Source organism: Rhinolophus sinicus, chromosome 3 (genome assembly GCF_057876585.1).
Source record: "Rhinolophus sinicus isolate RSI-liver-muscle chromosome 3, RSI-T2T, whole genome shotgun sequence".
Classification (NCBI taxonomy): domain Eukaryota; kingdom Metazoa; phylum Chordata; class Mammalia; order Chiroptera; family Rhinolophidae; genus Rhinolophus; species Rhinolophus sinicus.
This window is the reverse complement of record NC_142503.1, coordinates 122841911-122862840: the sequence shown is the minus strand read 5'-3', so window position 1 is coordinate 122862840 and position 20930 is coordinate 122841911. Positions and strand designations below refer to the sequence as shown.

Below are 20930 nucleotides of genomic sequence, written 5' to 3'. Positions count from 1 at the left end.
AAAATATGCATTATGAAGAAATTTTTTCATTCTGACACATCTATGTATGTTACAAAGACCTACAGCTTTCTCTTTTCTTTTGCTTTTTCATGCCAAGAAAGAAAATACAATTAACAATATGTCTGAAGAACACTTGGGAAACATCCATATGCATATAATTTCTAAAATTATACAATCAATTTTTGGTTTTCTGCCAGAGCAATTGCTTAGCTTAGTGTTCCGCTGTTCTCCCCCTAAATCCAAATCCTTGGCTCACCCACACCTGCCTTTACAGATGCTTCTCACATCCTTTATCTCATTCAGTCTCTATTACCACCTCATTATGTAGGCAGAAATCATTACCCTGTTGTACAGATGAGGAACTGAAGTTCAAGAAAGGTAAGTGATAGCTAATTAGAATAGCAGATAGGACTATATCTCATACTGCTTGGCTGTTGATTTTTACTTTTGACTGAAGTGCCTAAATTTTTATTTCCATGTATCTGGCTGGATTCTTAGTGGTTCCGGTGCGGTTTAAAGTATCCTGAGATTGAAAGTTTACTAATGTCAGTTGTGATCACCTTTTGCTAGATACTAGTTTGCTTATGTGTTTCTCAGATCCTATGTGTTTAAAATGATTTGGTACCAGCAGCCTCTGTTATAACTTCTAATCAGGGAATTGTATGTTCTCAACAAGACAGTGGGATCGAATCTGGGCCTGTAACTGCCTCAGCTAGCATTATGACGTAATTTAACTTTTCTGTGTGTTCAAATATTAGCTTTGCTCATACACTAACAGGTAATTCATTTGCCATTCAGAGCTTTGACTGGCAAATAGAATAACTCCTGTGTCTCAAAGGCAAGAATGAACCAGAGGAAGATACTGAGAAGAGAGACCAGTTAATTCCCAAACTGATACTTGAGACATTTGGAAAAGTGAGGGTTCTACGTCAGCTGGTCCCCACATCACTTTGAGTGGAAGGACATTTTATGTTTAGACTTATCTATAGGCAAGTAAAATGTGTACTTCCTGGTTAAATATAAATGCCTCTTGAATTATAAAACGTAATTCCCTCTTTCTGAAATGCTGTCTTTCTTCTTTTCCATTCTTTAGTGACTGTCTTAAGCTCCATCTCCTCTGAAAATGAAATTCTGACTAGTTAAGTCCACAGTGATTCTTCGTGCTTTGACCTTGGAGACCTGCTTTTACCTAGCTAACAATTCCAGTTAATAAATGATCATTTCCCCAAAATCATGTAACTCGTCTCCCCAACGAGCTTTTAAGTTCTTTGAAAAACATTTTGTTTTGTCCTTTACTTGCATATCACTTAAGATGTTACATATACTATGGTTTCCCTACAAGTTTCTTGAGCTACTGATATCTATGTTTCTAGTCTTTATTACCAGTGATGATTAAACATTCATAATCCAGAACTATTTATTTCTCACCTAAATAGTTTATATTTACATACAAGGCCAGCACATTTCCATTTTCCCAGAGGGCACCATTTGTTCCACTACAAGAAAAACTACACTGCTCCAAGAAAAAAATAATTAAAATGTGAAGGTTATTTTCCTGAAGTCCTATTCATGAATAGCAAGAAAATGTCTGGTTTCAGAGATAGTCCAGATTTGCACTAGAGTAACAACATCAAGTTAGTCTACTGGATTTCTGGATTAAAGGTATCAGATATAATGGCTAACCATATTAAGAGGTAACATTTTCTAACATGGGTACTGGTCACGAGGTTATTTGATAATTCCTTCTTTTCTGCCTCTTGAAAAAAGAATTATATTTCACTTTTTGCCTCTGTTGAATTATCCTAAATATTTCATTAGTCTTTTGGCTACATGATAGTTCTTCTGTAGGTCACCGATTCTTTAAGATATATCCATCTAGCTGTGGCTTACAACTAATTGATGATGCTAAAAGTTGTTGCTAATGGTAACTCAAAGCTCTGATGATGAATGGCTCTTGCCATTTAATACTAACTGTAGTCTAAGAACTTAATTACGTTCTTTTTTGATTTCTGCACCACCACATGCAAGAACAGGTATCAAATAGATGTTTACCTATCAATGTGTTCACCTTTTTAAGTGGTGAAAAGTCTGAATAAACTTAGACTAGATGTCTGAAAACTAAAGAAGCAGCAGAACTAATGGGTTAAAAATGTATGCTCAGATGGTCTGGGTATAAATTCCAGCTCTGTCACTTACTAGCTGTGTGATCCTGGCCTGTGGTGTCACTTCTTTTGCCTCAGTGTTCTCACGTGATATGTAGGTATAACAGTAAAACCTATTTTACAAGGCTTTTGTGAGAATTAAATAAACTCCAAAGAATATTCACTGAGGAACTTCTTTCCAAACCATCCTCTGCCCTGACTGCCCCTGCCACTTTTAGAACTACTTCTCTTTCTTTGAGAAGGAAACACTTATTAAGAATTTAATTTTAGGTGTGGTGGGTTAGCTCATTTGGTTAGAGTGCCGTACTCTTAACAACAAGGTTGCCGGTTCGATCCCCGCATGGACCACTGTGAGCTGTGCCCTCTACAACTAGATTGAAACAACTACTTGACTTGGAGCTAATGGGTCCTGGAAAAACACACTTAAAATAAATAAAAGCGTTAAAAAAAAAAAGAGTTTAACTTTAAATAATGCAACACTGCCAAGGTAATCTACCCTAAAACAATCATCAGAGATACATATAAGATATATGTAAAGATTATCTAATACTGAACAAATAGAAATAACCCAAAAATGTAATACCAGGGAAATGGCTAAATAAAAGTCATACATGCTCTAATGTCACGCAAAGGAAGTCGGCACACAAAGAACTTGTTATATTAATATATGTAATATGATCATTAAAGTAGCAGTATCATAAAGTTCTTGCATACATAATAGATTAAAAGTGCGATTAAAAGTGCTTAAGACAGAAACAAGTATAGACTCTTAATTGTATACTAAGATTAGTCTTAGTAAAGAATAGGTATTGGCACTATATCAATGTATACATATTTATAAATTCTAAGGAAATATACCACAATATTAACAATTTTACTTGGTTTCATTTACCTCCATAAATGTTTTTAAATTTCCTTATAATACATGCACATTTCATCAGAGGACACATTTGGTCTCCATTTCCTTTACTTCTCAATTCCCCTCAATCAATATGGGTCCCTACTCCAATGAGCAACTTACAAAGAGCATTTATCAATTCAATAAAACAATAATTCAATAATTCACAACAGAAACAATAATGTTACACTTACAGATTAAAACATTATTTTTGAGTGGAAAAGATTACCTTCGTGAGAGATTTCCTTCCAGGGATTTGGTGGGTACATGAAAGCTGCATTCTGGATTTGGTCGTGTATGTCTTCATCTTCATTAAATGGGAATGTGCCACTTAGGCTTACATAGATGATGACCCCAACAGACCACATGTCTAGAGAGCGATTATAGCCCTTGTTCCTTAGAACCTCAGGAGCCAGGTAAGCTGGGGTCCCCACCACTGATCTCCGGAAAGACTTCTCTCCAATGATCCGGGCAAACCCAAAATCACAAAGTTTCACCTGTTGACAATAATGGTTTTCAGAAATGATAAGGTCACAAACTGTGTGCCTGTTTGTGTCTTAGCCCAGGTCTGCCAAAGACAACTATAATACTTTACATATATTGCATGGATTTATCATGGTAGAAGTAATAGCTGTTTTACATTTTATGTAGTTGAAGACAGTGGTTTATGTACCGATACAAAAAAAACAAAAAACAAAAAACAAAGTATGTTTTCATTCACAAAAAGAGCATCTGAACATTTTCCCTTTCCCTTTTCTTCCCCCCCCAAAAAAACAAGTGAAAAATCTGAAAATATGTACACTCAAAAGTGGGTAATACTGTTTGACAAGGCAAGAAAACATCATGCAAATCAGGGAAGCGATGGACTTAACTTAAAGGCTTACTATAAACAAAGTTTGCAGTATAAGCACAGATGTGGCATGTCATCCACAATAATCCTCAAAATGAGCTCAGCATGGGCACTCAGTTGGGACCTAAAGGTGTCAGGGAGTGAAGGTAAGGTAGGACAGCCAGCTCAGTCAGGTCACTTCAGAGTCAAGATTCCCTGGGGGTGAGCTCCAGGTGTTTCCCATCCTTTTGAAACTTTCATACTTGTCCCTGAGAACAACACTGAGCTTGCATGTCCTGCCAGCATTAGAGAGCTGTAAGCATCCCTGGGCCTCTTAAGTGTTGTCACTCTCAGGCCAGTGCTCTCCACATTGGCCTCAGCCTGTCAGTTCTCCAGGCTCTGCACACAACAGAAGCCAACAGGCAAGATGAGAAGGCTCAGGGTGTGTTACTAAGGCAGGTTGGACTGAGAAGCCAGAGTGAAAAAGCCGGTCCCCAAAATATCTGAAGGTAACAAATGGATGAAAATGAACATGTACAACTCGAAATAAACAGAGGTTTTGAGGGACAAGGTGACCGAACACTACAGGGGAGCCAATGATGCTGTCAGCTGGCTTTTCGCTGAGAAGCTTTTATACTTGCCTGAGGGAAAGGATCAGCTGATGCTAGCAACACGTTTTCTGGTTTGAGGTCACAGTGAACGATATTTTTAAAGTGAAGATGCCGTAAAGCCACGAGTATCTATAAAGAAGAAAACCATCAAAATAATTTAGTTGAGTCTATTACTTTATTTCAAAATGTCTTCTACTAGGACATAAATTTAAAAAGCCTAGAGAAAACTCACAATGAACAACAGTTAAGCTCAAGACAGTTAAATAAGCTAAATGAACATAGCAGGTTTCTAAGGAAACTTCCATGGAAAAAGGAGCATATTATGGCATCATATAGCAACCAAGACAGGTGTAGATAAAAGAATTCAATATCTAACAGGGAAATCCATTATATTTTCAAAGAACCAGGACTCGGCCACTGTGCATTTTAAAATTTCATGAGTAGTTTTAATACATGGGGCTTCATACATATTACTCATTTAGTATACTGGACTCTAGGTACCAGATATAAATTAGATAATACAGTAAGCTACTGCAACCTTTTTGAGTACAGTTTAGACTTTGGAGGTACAGACTAAGCAACAAGGCTAGGAAGCTGCCGTGAAACAGTGATAACATTTGATATTAAATATTACCTTTTTTTTTTTCTGGCTCTAATTGACTTCTTACCTGAGTAATTAAAAACTTCGTTATGTGCTCTGGCAACCTGCCCTTTTCACTTGACAAGATCATCTCCAGCATGTCTCCATGGAGTTTTTCCATAACAACAAACACTCTTTCAGGCGTCTCAAACATACACTCCAAATTTACAACACCAGGGTGATGAAGGTTCTATTAAAGATAAACAAAGCACTTGAAGAAAATGAGTTTTTTGATACTGTTTGGCAAGCTTACTGATTATACCAAACTGTTCAAGCTTAAAGCTATGGAGAAACCCACACTTAAGATTTTTAACACCTCTACATTCCACATGTGCTGCCTTATATTTTTGAAAATCTAATGGGTCCAAGAAATACATTTTTACTCTCTATGCATAGTGAAATTATTTTTTTCTATGCTAAAAATCCAAGTTCCAGCACTGTGAATTGCTAATTAGGTTTTAATTAGAATACCATATTGAGAAATCTGTAATTTCTTAGGATCATTTCCAATATTAAGCATACTGCCCTAAATAAGCATGCGAGGCCACCTCTACACACTTGGTAGAAATTTAATGTAGAAAAGATGAAATTTGTACATGTAGTACATTTGACTGCACTGATGAAGCACATTAGTCAAAATCTTTTGTAACTGCTCTGCTACTAGAGGTGGCAGTAGTTTGCTATGGAAGCTCTTATATGGCGTAAAGATCCCCATGGGAACCACAAAATAAAAAAAAATTAAAAAAAAATAAAAAATTCTTAAGTCTCTGCTTTGTCCAGGACATCATGCTATATCAAAGTACTACACGGTTTTCAAGCACTCAATAAATATTTCTACAATAAAGTAATGGCTAATAATGATAGGCTGCATTTGACTTGACATGTTAATTGTCACGTATGTCAAGTAAAATTACTTTTAACATTAGATGGGCCTTTGTAATGAGGCTTAAGTTTGAATGTTGGTCTGGGGTTATCAACAAAGCCTTTGATCATTTGACCTTTACTAGTTCTTGTCTGCACACAATAACAAAAATTCCTAATATTAAAAAGAAAAAAAGGATTATTCCACTTATATTTCAATGAGAAACAGAAAAAAAAATCATGAACAAAACTATCTAAAGAACAAAAGAAACAACAAAAAGAAAACAGGAACAAACTTAAATGTGCTAACAGCTGAACAGAGAAAAAATAAATAAATGCCTTATTTTAGAAAATGAAACCTGAAATGGATCACTATTCAGATCTCACAGATGGATGCTGGGTGGTGAGCAGCAGACGGGGTTGTGGGTGAATCTGCATTATAGTCGTCCTCCACGTTGCCCATTAGCAAGGAAATCCTGGCATCGACTGGATATGGAGCCACACTATGGTTGTCAGAAGCTCCCATGATGATAACCTGTCTCTCAGGGTATCCTTTCACTACTTGGCAACTTTGACCTCTGCTGTAGATATCTGATTGGTCCTTTTGGTTCTGATGCCTTGATGACCAATTATGCAGCATAATATGGTCATGAGTAGCGAGTTTCTGAATGTGTCCAAGAGATGCCTGCACATCTACCCAATGGCATTTCACCTCTAGAGGGCTGACATTATTGTTCTTGAAACTGTTACCTGGTCAGATCTGGCTACATCAGATACTGGGCCTCCAGAGTTATTCTCTCCTGATCAGAGCTGAAGCACATGGAGGGAGTAGTATTAACAAAACTCACACTCTCACTACTCTATCTATCCTAACTGCCTATTAATAAGGCCAGATAGCCAGTTGGCTTTGACCATTATGGGAGTGCCAGATCCTCAGGTGGGAGACTCTAATGAATGACTACATGTTTCTATTTGATATACAGTATGGAATACAAGTGATAGCATTGTTTATACCTGAGCCTGCACCCAGGCTGTCGCATCTTATTTTTCTTACACCCCCTTCCCTGATAGAGGAGCCACACTAACTGGAAAGACCATCAGCCTCTGGGTGTCCATGTATGTCAGCGTTCCTCTTTTAAATTAATGATCACAGAGAGTGACATGAGACATATGGCAACGTGAGGGGTGCTCCTTGATATCTCAGACCCTTGAAGTGACAACAAATTGAACAACTATAATTAAACAAATGATTCCCTGCACAACATACAAAGATGTCTGAGAGATCCGCACATTGACACATCTGAAGGTGGGTGAATCAGGGCGAACAGGGGAGGGAAAGGAGAAATGCAGAGTTGGGGGCTGTGGGATGCAGCCCGGAGCTCACTGCGGTCCTGGGAGAAATATTGAGACTGCAGGTGCACTGTCTATGGCCCCAGCAATTCTACCTGAGGGATCAGCATATAATACGGTTGAACCCAGCGATTGGAGCGGAGACCAGAGGGCAAAGACCAAATACAGAAATGCAGTCAAACAGTCCTCACTGCCAGGCAGAAAACAAAGCCATAGAGCCTGGACACCTGCCCCCAACCTCACACAGCTTGCCTCCCCTGCACCCTCCCAGTGTCAGCAGTAGGCCCCAGAAAAAAACAGTAGCAGTGTTAGATTAAAGAGCAGAATATCTACAGCCCTGAAAACTGGAGAGACAGTTCCTGAGCGGCAGATAGATAGTGTGGCTAATTCCAGTGACAAGGGAGGAGCTACAGGGGTGAGGCAGTTATGGTCCAACTGTTGCCATTACTCAAAGAAAACAAAGCCACAAACACACCAGTGCCTTTCCCAGCCCACCCCACCCACACCTTTCCCAGCTGATCGCTGCAGGGGCACCCAGGGCTGCTGAGACACACAGGCTCTGCATCGGGCTGCAGACACAGCACTGGGATTTCACAGGCTCAGAACCCCATTGCCCACCACATTCTCCCACCAGGGTAGTGCCCTGAGACCAAGATGACCTCGTGACAGAGGAGAAGCCCACCTCCCCAGGAAATCTCCCACCACGTGAGAAGCCAGAAAAGTGTAAGAGAAAAATAAAATGCTACAGAGCTACCTACTGGAAAGCCAAAGAAAGATTTCTTCATATCAACCTGCTGTAGAACTCACTCCCATAGATGCCTAGGAAGGGAAATAATCCATTAATTGATATGAATAATCGAGGTAACAAGGCAGCTCAGAAAGAAAATGAAAAATATCAAGAAAATAAACTTAAAGACACGAAAATATGTGACTTAAATGAAAGAGAATTCAAGACTGCAGTTCTGAGAAAACTCAACGAGATGCAAGCAAACTCAAGTAGGCAGTTTAATGAACTCAGAAATAAAATCAATGAACAAAATTAATTATTTTAGCAGAGAATTGAAATTTTAAAAAAGAACCAAACAGAAATTCTGGAGCTAAAAAACTCAAAAAAGAGATGAAGAATGAAATAGCCAGCTTAGGAAACAGAGGTGACCAGATGGAGGAAAGAATTAGCGATACTGAAGATAGAAATCTAGAAATGACGCAGATGGAAGAAGAGAAAGACTTGAGAGTTAAAAGAAATGAAAGAATTCTACAAGAACTTTCTGACTCCATCAGAAAGAGCAATATAAGAATAATGGGTATACCAGAAGAAGAAGAGAGGGAGAAGGGCACATTTACTTAAACAAATGGTCAACAAGAACTTCCCAAACCTATGGAAAGAACTGGATCCTCAAATCCAAGAAGCAAACAGAACTAATTACCTCAATCCAAACAGGCCTTCTTCAAGGCATGCTACATTGAAGCTGTCAAAAATTAATGACAAAGAAAGACTTCTCAAGGAAGCCACGGAAAAGAAGATGGTAACCTACAAACGAAAGCACATTAGACTACCATCAGACTTTTCAGCAGAAACTCTACAAGCCAGAAGGAAGTGGAATCAAATATTCAAACTATTGAAAGAGAGAAACTATGAACCAAGAATAACATATCCAGCAAAGATATCCTTTAGATATGAAGGAAGAATAAAGACCTTTCCAGATATACAGAAGCTGAGAGAATTTTGCACCACAAGGCCTGCATTACAGGAAATACTGAAGGAAGCTATTCGAACTGAAACAAAAAGATAAAAGGATACAAAACTATGAGCAAGATTACTAACAGAGAGAAGCAGGATATGACAACCCCTACACAGAATAGGGCACTATACACTTAAACGTAACAAAGGGTAAAGAAGATAAAAACACAAAAAAAGAAAGATAATTTGCTATTGCAACTCAGAAATGAATTCACAGCATAAATAGGGATAATTTATGGCAACAAAAACATAAAAGGGGAGGGAATAAAGGTCTAAATTTGCAAAAAGGAATGGAGAAAAGATGCATGCTGAAGAAAAAAGACTACTGTATATATGAAACTTTCTTTTACATAAACTTAATGATAGCCATTCAAAAAAAAAAAAATCCAGAACTGAGACACGTAACATAAAAAAAGAGGAAACAGAGGACAAAATCATAGAATACAATCAAACTAAAATAACAGAAACAAAAAGGCAAAAAAACAATGGAGACACCGAGCTACCAGATCACAAAATATAAAATGGGTATAGGAAACTCTCATATATCAATAATCACCATAAATGTAAATGTATTGAATTTACCAATAAAAAGGCACAGCGTAGCAGATTGGATCAAAAAACAAAACCCAACCAAATGCTGCCTCCAAGAGACACATTTCAGGTACAAGACCCCTGTCACTACTGTTATTCAACACAGTATTGGAAGTCCTAGCTAGAGCAATCAGACAAGAGAAAAAAATAAAAGGCATCCAAATTGGAAATGAAGAAGTTAAACTGTCAGTTTTTTGCATACAACAGGATTCTTTAAATAGAAAACCCTAAAGAGTCCACCAAAAACCTATTAGCACAATAAACAAATACAGTAAAGTTGCAGGATACAAAACCAATGTAGAAAATCCATTGCATTCCAATATACTAACAATAAAATTTCAGAAAAAAAAAAAAGAAAAAACAATTCCTTTTGCAATCACTAGAAAAAGAATAACATACTTAAGAATAAACTTAACAAAGGATGTGAAGGCCCTATACACTGAAAACTATAAGACATTATTAAAAGAAATTGAAGAAGACACAAAGAAATGGAAAGATATTCTGTGTTCATGGATTGGAAGAATCAACAAACCGTGTTTCTCCAAAAATAAGACCTAGCCGGACTATCATATCTAATGTGTCTTTTGGAGCAAAAATTAAAATAAGACCTGGTATTATATTATATTATATATTATATTAATTATATTATATTATATTACATTACATTATATTACATAACACCCAGTCTTATATTAAAATAAGATGGGGTCTTATATTAATATTTGCTCCAAAAGACACATTAGAGCTGATGGTCCAGCTAGGTCTTATTTTCGGGGAAACACAGTAGTTAAAATGGCCATATTACTCAAATCAATATACAGATTTAATGCAAGCCCCATCAAAATCCCAATGGCAATTTTTAAGGAAATAGAACAAAAAATAATCAGATTTGTATGAAATCACAAAAGACCCTGAATAGACAAAGAAATACTAAGAAAAAAGAACAAGGCTGGAGGTATCACACTACTTGACTTCCATTTATACTACAAAGAGACAATAATCAAAACAGCATGGTATTGGCGGAAAAAGAGTCACACAGACCAATGGAATAGAATTGAGAACCCAGAAATAAACCCACATATGTATGGGCAGATAATTTTCAACAAAGGATACAAAAACATACAATGGAGAAAATAAATCCTCTTCAATAAATGGTGCTGGGAAAACTGGAAAGCCACATGCAAAAGAATGAAACTAGACTGCTATCTGTCATCATACACCAAAATTAACTCAAAATGTATCAAAGCCCTAAACATAAGACCTGAAACAATAAATTGTATAGAAAAAAGCATAGGTACTAAAGTTATGGACCTTGGGTTCAGAGACGATTTTATGAATTAGACCTCAATGGCAAGGAAATAAAAGCAAAAATAAATGAATGGGACTATATCAAACTAAAAACCTTCTGCATAGCAAAATAAATCATCAACAAAACAAAGAGGCAACCAACTGACTGGGAGAAGATATTTGCAAATACCTCCAATACGGGACTAATATCCAAAATACATAAAGAACTCACATAATTCAACAACAAAAACAAACAATCCAATTTAAAAATGGGCAGAGGAACTGAACAGACACTTCTCCCAAGAAGATATGCAAATGACCAATGGATATATGAAAAAATATTCAACTGCACTAGTTATTAGGGAAATGCAAATCAAAACCACAATGAGATACCACCTCACACCTGTTAGAATAGCTATCATCAACAAGACAAGTAATAACAAGTGTTGGAGAGACTGCGGAGAAAAAGGAACCCTCATACACTGCTGGTGGGGATGTAAATTGGTACAGCCACTGTGGAAAACAGTATGGAAGTAAAAAATTAAGAGTAGAATTACCATATGACCCAGCAATCCATCTTCTGGGTATCTACCCCCAAAACTCTAAAAACATTTACCCATAAAGATATATGTACCTCTATGCTCATTGCAGCATTATTCATGGTGGCTAAGATATGGAAAAAAACCACAGTGTGCTTTGATAGATGATTGGATAAAGAAGATGTGTTATATATACACAATGAAATATTACTCGGCCATAAGAAAAAACACACAACACTGCCATTTGCGACAACATGGATAGATCTTGACATTATCATTCTAAGTGAAATAAGTCAGAAAAGGTCAAGAACCATATGACTTCATTCATGTGTGGGATATAAAACTGAAAACAACAACGGAACAAGACAAACAAAGAAAGAAACAAAAACTCAGAGACACAGACAATAGTTTAGTAGTTACCAGAGGGTAAGAGGGTAGGGGTGGTGGTAGAAGAAGGTAAAATGGGTCAAATATATGGTGATGGAAGAACTGAGTCTGGGTGGTGAACACACAATGTGATATATAGATGAGGTATTTTAGAAATGTACACTTGAAACCTATATAATTTTACCAATCAGTGTCACCCCCATAAATTTAATAAAGATAAAACAAATTTAAAAAATACATTGAGAAGTAGCTGAAAAATCTTTCCAGCAGCAAAGTGACATTATTTGTTTCTGCATAGCTGACATATAATAAGTTGATATTTTTATGGTTGAGACAAGGCCATCATAGATGCTTATTCATGAGCTGTATTTTTTTTGCATTGAACCAAATGACCAAACTTGTTTTTGTATTTGACAGTAAAACAAGAAAACAGAATATAAAGAATCATGCCATATTTATCCAAATTTCCATATTATACTGTTGAAAAGTATTTCTTTATCTTAGAGAAGATAATATTTGAAGACTTAAAATGAAAAAAAATTGAGCTATTATTTTCTATCGGGTATTATTCATATTATCTTTTCAATCCCTTGAGAGAAACTCTAAAATAAGCTTCAACCACAATGGTCCATGTGACTTGTTCACAATTTTAATTTTCTACATAAAATATAAAATCTATGAAATTTTCTATATAAAATAGCTTTTCAACCCTTTCCTCCTAATGTTCAAAATAACTGAATTAATTTAAAAATGGCTCGACGACTACAACAACTGTGGCATCCGAGTGTTCACAAAGCACTTTTGATACCTCCTCAGGCCCACCTCAGGAACTCAAATAATAAATTTTACGGTAGAGTAAGTGCTACAGGACTCTCTGGCCATCTGTTTGTTGCATTTAAGTAATTCAATTTTCAGGAAATGAAACATTTGGTCAAGTACAGGAAAGAATAGTGTCCATTCACACATAACAGATTGATGATATATCCATGGGGTAAATATAAGTTGTTTCAAAGTCTGGGAGGAAATGCCAGTTGGAGATGAAGATAAAAATTTTCCTGACTCAAGTTGCCTCGAAAATTCTTACGTAATTGATGGAGACTAGTCACTAAAAGCAAAGCCTTTTATAAAAGTACAACATTTTATATAAAAAAAGAAATAATGGCTTAACATCTTTATGTTTACATTCTGTTTTGTTTTATTTTTGGATCTGTGTTAATATTTCATTTGTATTTATAGTCTTTAATTTTAATGCGGTTGCTTTTTTGTTACTATGCAGGTGAAAAAACTCATTCCATTTATAGCTGTATAAATTAAAGATGTCATATTTTTTCCTTCTTTCTTCTTCCTCCAAGGTTATTACACTCAAACATATGACAGGTGGGAAAGATGAGAATTAGAATCAACCAGTTATTTAGGGGCAATATAGCCTTAATATAGGGACTTCTGACTACTCTTCTATCAAAATGACCAAAAGATTTAGCTCCTATTGAGATGGAAAGAAATAAACTTAGAAGTGATGAATCCACGATCTAAATTCTAAATGCCATGCGGGGTGGAAGGAAGAATATTCACAGTGGTGTGGGTGGGGACCGGAGGTGCCTTTCTGGGAGGCATAGATAGCACTGTGGAATGGCTTTGTTGATTTTCGTTTCTGCCAATTTGCCAGGGTTGAGAGAAGAGCATACCATCTTATCCATTTTTTAATCACAGTCTCTTAACAATTCCTGCTTCCATTAATGACCCTAGAAATCACAATCACCTAATGTCTCATGAAGGGGAAATAGCACGTAATTCCCTGAAAGATGTTGAAAAAAAAAAATCGTGTAGAGAGCAGAAGATTATGAAAAGACTCATTAAGATAATACTGAAATTGATATGGTAACCTCAGCTATCTCTTCTAATTCCAGAATCTTATAACCAACTGTTTTTTGGGAATATTCATTTAAAGGAAAGATGTCTAACAATGGGAATTGATGTCTTTCCAACCAAACTGATTCTTCTGGTGTTTCTTCTTTTGGTAAATGGACAACCATCTCAGTCAGAAACCTGAGAATCATCCTACATATTTACTTCTCCCTCAATTCAAAAGCCAATTGCTCTCTAAAATGAACAAGAGTCCAGCTCCTTAATTTCTCTCACACTGACATCTCACCTTCATCCTCACCATTACTGTCTTGCTCTGAGCCTTATCTCTTTCCTAGCGATCTGCCACAGACTCACAAGTGATCTCCTTGTCTTAGGACGTGTTCTCCTCCATCCCATTCTTTCAAAGATTATCACTGATCTTCCTAGAGGTGCTTCTGGTCACACCGTCTTGCTTTAATTTCACAAGTAATCACCACCAGCTTTAGCGAGGCACACGAGGCCCTTCGCTATCAGCTCCTTTCCCTCTTCCCACCCAAATACTTCTAGAGTTTATCTTCTTCTGCCCAATATCTACCCATCTCTCTGGCCATACTGAACTATTTTCAGAACAAGCCATGCTCGCTCTCTCTTTTCTACTCTTTTATAATACTGTTTTTTCAGGCTGAACCAGACTATTTTGTCTGATATCAGTATTCAGCTGTCGGGCAACTTTCATTGACTGTAGTCTGACTTGGATGTCTCTCTGTTTTCATAGTCTTTGGGACAATTCTATTTCAAAACAGTTAACATAGTATATCTAGTTAGGGGTGAAACTATGTGTCTTACCTACAAGACTACAAGCTCCCCATGGACTATATTTAGTTAATTATATTCCCAATCAATATAAGCCCAACGCGTGGTATATATTAAAGGCCCAACACAAGTTTGTAAGTTTGACTGAAAGATGAAGAATCCCTGTATCTCCTTACTTTTCAATACATGGATAATATCCTTTAAGATTTAAATGATTTTGTTGAAGACATGCTAGTCCATGTATGACCTCTTTAGTGACAGTACATTTTTGCATCGAGTAGGAGATATATTGATCCTCTCTTCAGAATAAAACTACAATACTAGACTTTTTCATTGTGGGTTCACTTGAATCTGCTAGTAAGCAACCTCAGGATTTCGATGCTGAATAACATGATCATAAGTAATGATTTTTATGATAAATACCAATAATATGGACGTGAGTATCTTATCAGAGATGGCACCATTCATATGAATTGCAAAATGATTTTCTAAAGTCTCAAGGGTATGACAAAGGTGTCCTGGTCATTTCCAGGTATCGCTCCCTCAAAATATAGGAGTTTTGGCCACGGCTTTTATAAATATTTCAGCATATTTGATAGGAACTAACACATAATTATCCTACTGTGTAGATGATAAGTATTTATTTTATACCTAGCTCTTTATAAGGAGGTACTCCTTAGTTTCAGCTCATTCTCAAAGCCCGTGAGGAAACAGTCATCAGCAAGATAGACGCAGCAGCAGCAGCTATAGGCCAGTCAGGATATTCCCTGTAAATGACCCCTTTCCCTCGAGGCCAATTCTCCCTTACATGACTTGTGAAAATCTGATTTCCTATGATTTCACTATTGTTCAGAGGATGAGAAGTAAAACACTATTTAGATGATAATGACCATTGTACTTTACCCTCTAACTTAGAAAAGGCCTTGCAACTCCCTTCTTTTTCTCCGTTTTTGATTTACCCCCAGACAGATATGACACAAGGAACGCCTGGGGGCCTGGAGCACAATTTCAGGAGCACAGTCCCTGGAGAAAGACTTCCTGAGTTTGAATTCCAGCTCTGCCACTTCTCAACTCCTGACTTCCACTGCTTGATATGTAAAATGGGATCATAATAGTGTGTCTAGCCTTGTCACATAACTAGGACTTCATGATTTAATGTACACAAAATACTTGGAATCATGCCTGGAACACAGTAAAAGTTAGTTGCTGTTACTGTTGGGCAGATTTTCTGTAATTCTTAAAAGATCTGGGCCACATTTCCCTCTTTAGTTTGATAATGGGAAGTTTACTTGAAGTGGCAAAAAAGAAAATTTCCTTTTGCCTTTCACCTAACAGAAGCTACATCAGGAATGAACTGCCACAAACTTGCACCTTCTAATTTGTCCTCCCATCTTCTCTCCTGCTGTGTCTTTAAACTTCGATGACGTCAAAGGTGCTTGTACTCTGACGTCAGCCAAGCAATGGCTGTGTTTAGCCTTCCTGATCTAAAGTGAGAATGGAGATCCTTTGGTTGTAGCATGTGAATGCGTCCCCATTTCATGTTCAGTTGGCAAAACATCAATTTACATAGGTGCATACTTCAGCAGTTATCTTTTAGGAGGCAACAGTTTTTTGGGGAAATTTCATCTGTAAAATTTTAGAAATGCACACTGATATTAACCTAGAACAAAATAAATCTAACATATACCGTCAGAAGAATAAATGCACACATTATTGCTTCAACAACAAGATTAGATACAACAATCCATCCTTCTGGGAATAGGTCACAGGCTGACATTTAGATCAATGGGGCCACAACCAAATTTAGCCAGTTAGACTCTGGGAACTCAGAAAGGTTCAGATCATTTCTGGTAAGAACTGTTTTCTCATACCATCCATCAGAACTGGAGTATAATGCTATTTTTCTTGTGGCATTAATTAGCACAGATGGACCCTGGTTTAATATAGTTCAAAATTTTGTGGGAGAAATAATTGATTGAAGCATCTCCATTAACTGCTAATGACAATATATACATATTATGCCCAGATATCCAGAAAGTGACTCAACTTTTAGGTGGTTAGCTTGTAATGCACAATTTACCATTGCATTTTTTTCATCTTGAATTACCTGTAAGTGTGTGTACTCTATTAAATAATACTGGCTCAAGAAATTTTTTAAAAAGACCGAATTAATATTTGCATAGCAAAAATATCAGCTGAGGCCTGATGTAAAACTTCTGTATTCATGTATATCCATAAATCTAAGCACACACTTCTCAGTCATTCTGCATTTCATCAGTTATGGAAATGCTTCAATCTAGCTGTAGAGTCCAGGGTTGCTGAAGACATATGATAAATACAATGAGTCCTTTCCCTACAAAAGCAAAAGAAGCTAAATGCAGTGGGGGAGAAGGAATACATAGAAAATAACACTTAAAAAACAAACAAACAAACACACAAAAAAACGCTCTCATTATCTCTCATGTTGTTTCCAACCTTTCTTGACTTTCCACCGGATAAAAATTACATAAAAATGTCTGATATTTCCTACTCATCACCAGGAATCCTTCAGGTTAGAGATATGAATGGGAAATTTTAAAAACAAAATCCAGATGTCTTAAGCCCACCATCTGGACTCATACACTGAGGTTCCACTGGCAGTGGTGCTTGTATACGGGTCAAGTTGATACTGTCATTTTTGGGATGGGTGAGTGATTTTGATCAAGAGAATTTGGGAAAGACCCTCACACGGCAAGGATCTTATATGACTCTGAATAACCATCCCTCAGCCCCCAATCAAGGCCAGAGTTTCAAGATGAATTTAGGCAAAAGGCCCTAATATTTGAGAACCAGATGAAAGCTTCAAAGACTGAAAATTAATAACTGACCGATAGCTTTAGAAAAAAATCAGTGTTAGTAAGCATTCCACCCATCAAGTTTGACCCCTTTTACTCCATGCCATCACTCAGCTTGTGTTTAGGGGAAAGGCAAGAATTAAAAGTGTGGCTTGTTTAAATAAGGAAATTGGAATTTGTAGATTAATATGTGTTTACTGTATATAGAACTTGAAAACTTTCAAGTAGCTGCATACATATATATATATATGTATTTATTTTATTTTATTTTCTATTTTCTATCAAATGCATAACAATGGAGACACATCTGGAACGCATTTTATATCGTGTTAATCTACCTGGCTAGAAACACGAACACATAAATCCAATCTTGTCCGGGTGTTAGATTTAAAGTGTAATTTTTAACAAATCATATCACTGTAGCCCAGTTTCTATTCATAGATATCAGCACTCCAGGAAACATAGCATTTCATTATAATGTTAAATGTGTCTGTGTAGATGCATTCTCCTTCCGATGTGTTATATATTAGCTAATGGGAACTGGAGTGAGTATACAGGGTCTACTAGACAGGGATAGAAGACAGAATATTATGTGCACAAAGGTCAAATGGTGGTATCTTACATTTGTGTAAGGGTTCTATAGCAAAATGCTTTTATTCTCAAAATTAAACAAGTTTTAATTATGGGCTTTCTCATAAACTTTAATAAGTGAAAGACTACTCTCTTCCAAGATGTGGATGATGTGGAGATAGTACACAATATTTTCTAAACAGTTTCAGTGAGAAAATGTTAACCCCAAACCCTTCCAGAAATGAACTCAAATTTCTTCCAAAAATATGTTGGGAAAAATTTGATTTAAAAACACTTTATATATTATTTAATTTAGTCCCCCCAAAACATTCCTGTGAAGCAAGCACACCCAGTCAGATGAATTATAATCCATAATTAATGAAAGCAAAGTTAAAAAAAGCTTTACCAAAAAATGGAAAAAGATTTGACTTGGAACCTTGCCTTTTGACACTATCTTTTCACTATGACTAAGTTCCAATCAAACACAATATCGATTTGAAAAATCTTCTAAGTTCATTTTTTCTTATAATCTTTGTTTTCTTTTTCCTTCTGTTTTAGACATGTATACACGTAATTTATGGGCTTTATTTTTTGGAAGACAAATACAAGAAGATAAGATTATCTTAGAGACGCAAAACATTGTCTTAAGAAACAATTCCATGTAAACTCTTCATACAATAAAATACAAAGAAATATTTGAAGAAATAAACATATTAGATGAAACAACGGAAGTATCAACTAACTTCTTTCTACATACTAAAAGAGAAAGTATTCAAATTTTGCATGTTTTTCTCTAGAGAAAGTAAACTGACTCCTTCATAATGAAAAAAATCAACAGTTGGCAAAAATGTTCATTTTTCCCACCCACACTTAGCAACATTATTCTCTGGTTTTCTATCATAATTATCTCTTCTCCACCTACTCTTGATCATCTTTTTAGACTAAAAGAAGAAAGCCATGTATTTACAAGATAATATATTTAATCTTGCTCCAAGAAGACAAATTACCATGTTTTTAAGAAAAAAAAGGAAAGAAGATAAGGAATATTTTATTGTTTTATTGGCAAGCTCTGCAATTCTGCATCCCCCTGGTTTCTTCAGTTGTGGCTACGTGATTTGTTCAATAAATATTTACTAAATGCCTACAAGGGGTCAAGTATATGTTAAGGCATGGGCAGCCCTACCTCAGGCTTTGAGTCAAATACATGTCCTTTATTACGATGAAATTATGTCTCCAGGTTCCTACTCAAGAAATTCAACATGAAGTTATTTGATCTTGTTTCTAGGAGCTAGACTTAGAACTCAGTGGTGGCAAACTTGTCACATCCAATAAGTATGGAACCTCTACTATGTGCCAGACACTGCTAAGAGTTTCACAAATTATCACACTCTATTCTCATATCTATGAGGTTTTCTAGATAAGCAAACTGAAACTCAGAGAGATTAAGTAACTTATCTAAGCTCCTAAGAACTCTTCAATAATATTCTGATATTTGAATCCAAGCAGTCTAACTCTAAAACCTATGTTCTTTACGTTCTACACTATGTTTCACACTGCCTTAATTCTTTCCTTGGACTCAAGTCCATTTAGGACTTGGGTGCTGCCTGTTCTCACTAGTATGCTTCAGGGGCCATGCCTATGCCTCCTTATCATGATCTCACAAGCCCATCTGGAAATGCTGTCTGGATTTCTGAATGCTGCCTGTTGTTAGTCTCTTACCACAGTACCCCACTCTATACCTGTTGTGACATTCACCTTGACAATCTGCCTTGACAACTGGATTTCCTATCTTCCCGAGTGGCAGGACTTCTTCCCTACAGCTTATTCTATTTTTAAGACCATCTACGACCCCAGGGTTGCTCTGTATTACCAAATACCAGCCTGATCTTGAGGTTCCATAGCCTTTAAAGGTAAAACTCTGACATGTTCTCTGATTTCCTGTGCATCCAATATACAAATTTTACCCCCAGGGCAGAGCTTTTGAGACAGCCTGTAACAACATCCATTCATCAAATACCATAATTTTTAAATTAGAGCTTAAAATTCAATGGTTTATTTATGCAAAAGGTATTATAACAAAAGCCCTGAGAAAGAATTTAAGGAAATACTGTATGTGACTTAAGACAATTTTGTGAAATGCTAATTAAGTATCTCTAATAGCTTTACCTCTGTACTAGGCCTTGTGGAAGTTGAAGAAAAATAAGGCATTGCTAAGAACTTGAAATTCTTTACAATCTGATTATTATATAAGAAGCATTTGCTAGGTATTAAAGTACTACTTTATACTAAGACTTGAAACTATAAATAAAAGGAGATATGGAAAGTAGCACAAGGCAGTCAGACAGGATTGGAGGATCTTGGAGGTCAATCAAACATTGATGAGCCAAGTAAACCAAGATTGGCATCCAGCTTGGGATTAAAAGCTGAAGAATGGCCAGTGGTTAAGAGTATGACAAGGACAATGACTTAAACAGAAATGAAAGACTCAGTACAATAGGAGAAAAATAGTGCTGTGAGATCACCTGCAGGTGTTAAAATGCCAGCACTAGTAGATGGGTTTAATGAGAGACAAGACAAAGAGAACTACTAAGCTAGGGAGAGATAAGATGGAAGCCCACTAGAGACTCATTGGGTTGTGGTCTTCAGGATGGATCAGAGGAAAAAGAAGGCCAGGAAGATGAAGACTGAGTGACAAGAGAGAGAGGACTCAGCTTTCAGGAATATCATCAGTTCCAGTCATCAAAGCAGGAATTTAGAAGTATGCGTTAACTGGTGGCAATGGAAATGCTAGTGCTGAAGCCGAGATGACTTTGTGGAAAGAAAGTAAAATGGGGGCATTGTGACTGTCACTACTAGCTGAAAATAGTCTCTAACAAAGTTTGTCTTTACTTTTTAAATTTTTTTCCAGAGTGAAAGGTTTATTAAAGCAAAAGCTTGATGCACCAAGGGAACACACTCCGAAAGAGAATGGA

General features: G+C 36.5%; 1 protein-coding gene across 3 annotated transcripts in view; it reads right to left on the bottom strand.

Moving 5' to 3' along the window:
- PRKD1 (protein kinase D1) overlaps positions 1–20930 on the bottom strand; it is a 297817-nt gene that overhangs the window by 15124 nt on the left and 261763 nt on the right. For all 3 annotated transcript variants that reach the window (XM_019746850.3, XM_074328119.2, XM_088796919.1), the window contains 3 exons: positions 5169–5330; positions 4531–4629; positions 3290–3557 (listed from right to left, as the gene is read on the bottom strand). In XM_019746850.3, the coding sequence (XP_019602409.2) occupies positions 3290–3557; positions 4531–4629; positions 5169–5330 (529 nt within the window). The remainder of the gene's footprint in view (positions 1–3289; positions 3558–4530; positions 4630–5168; positions 5331–20930) is intronic.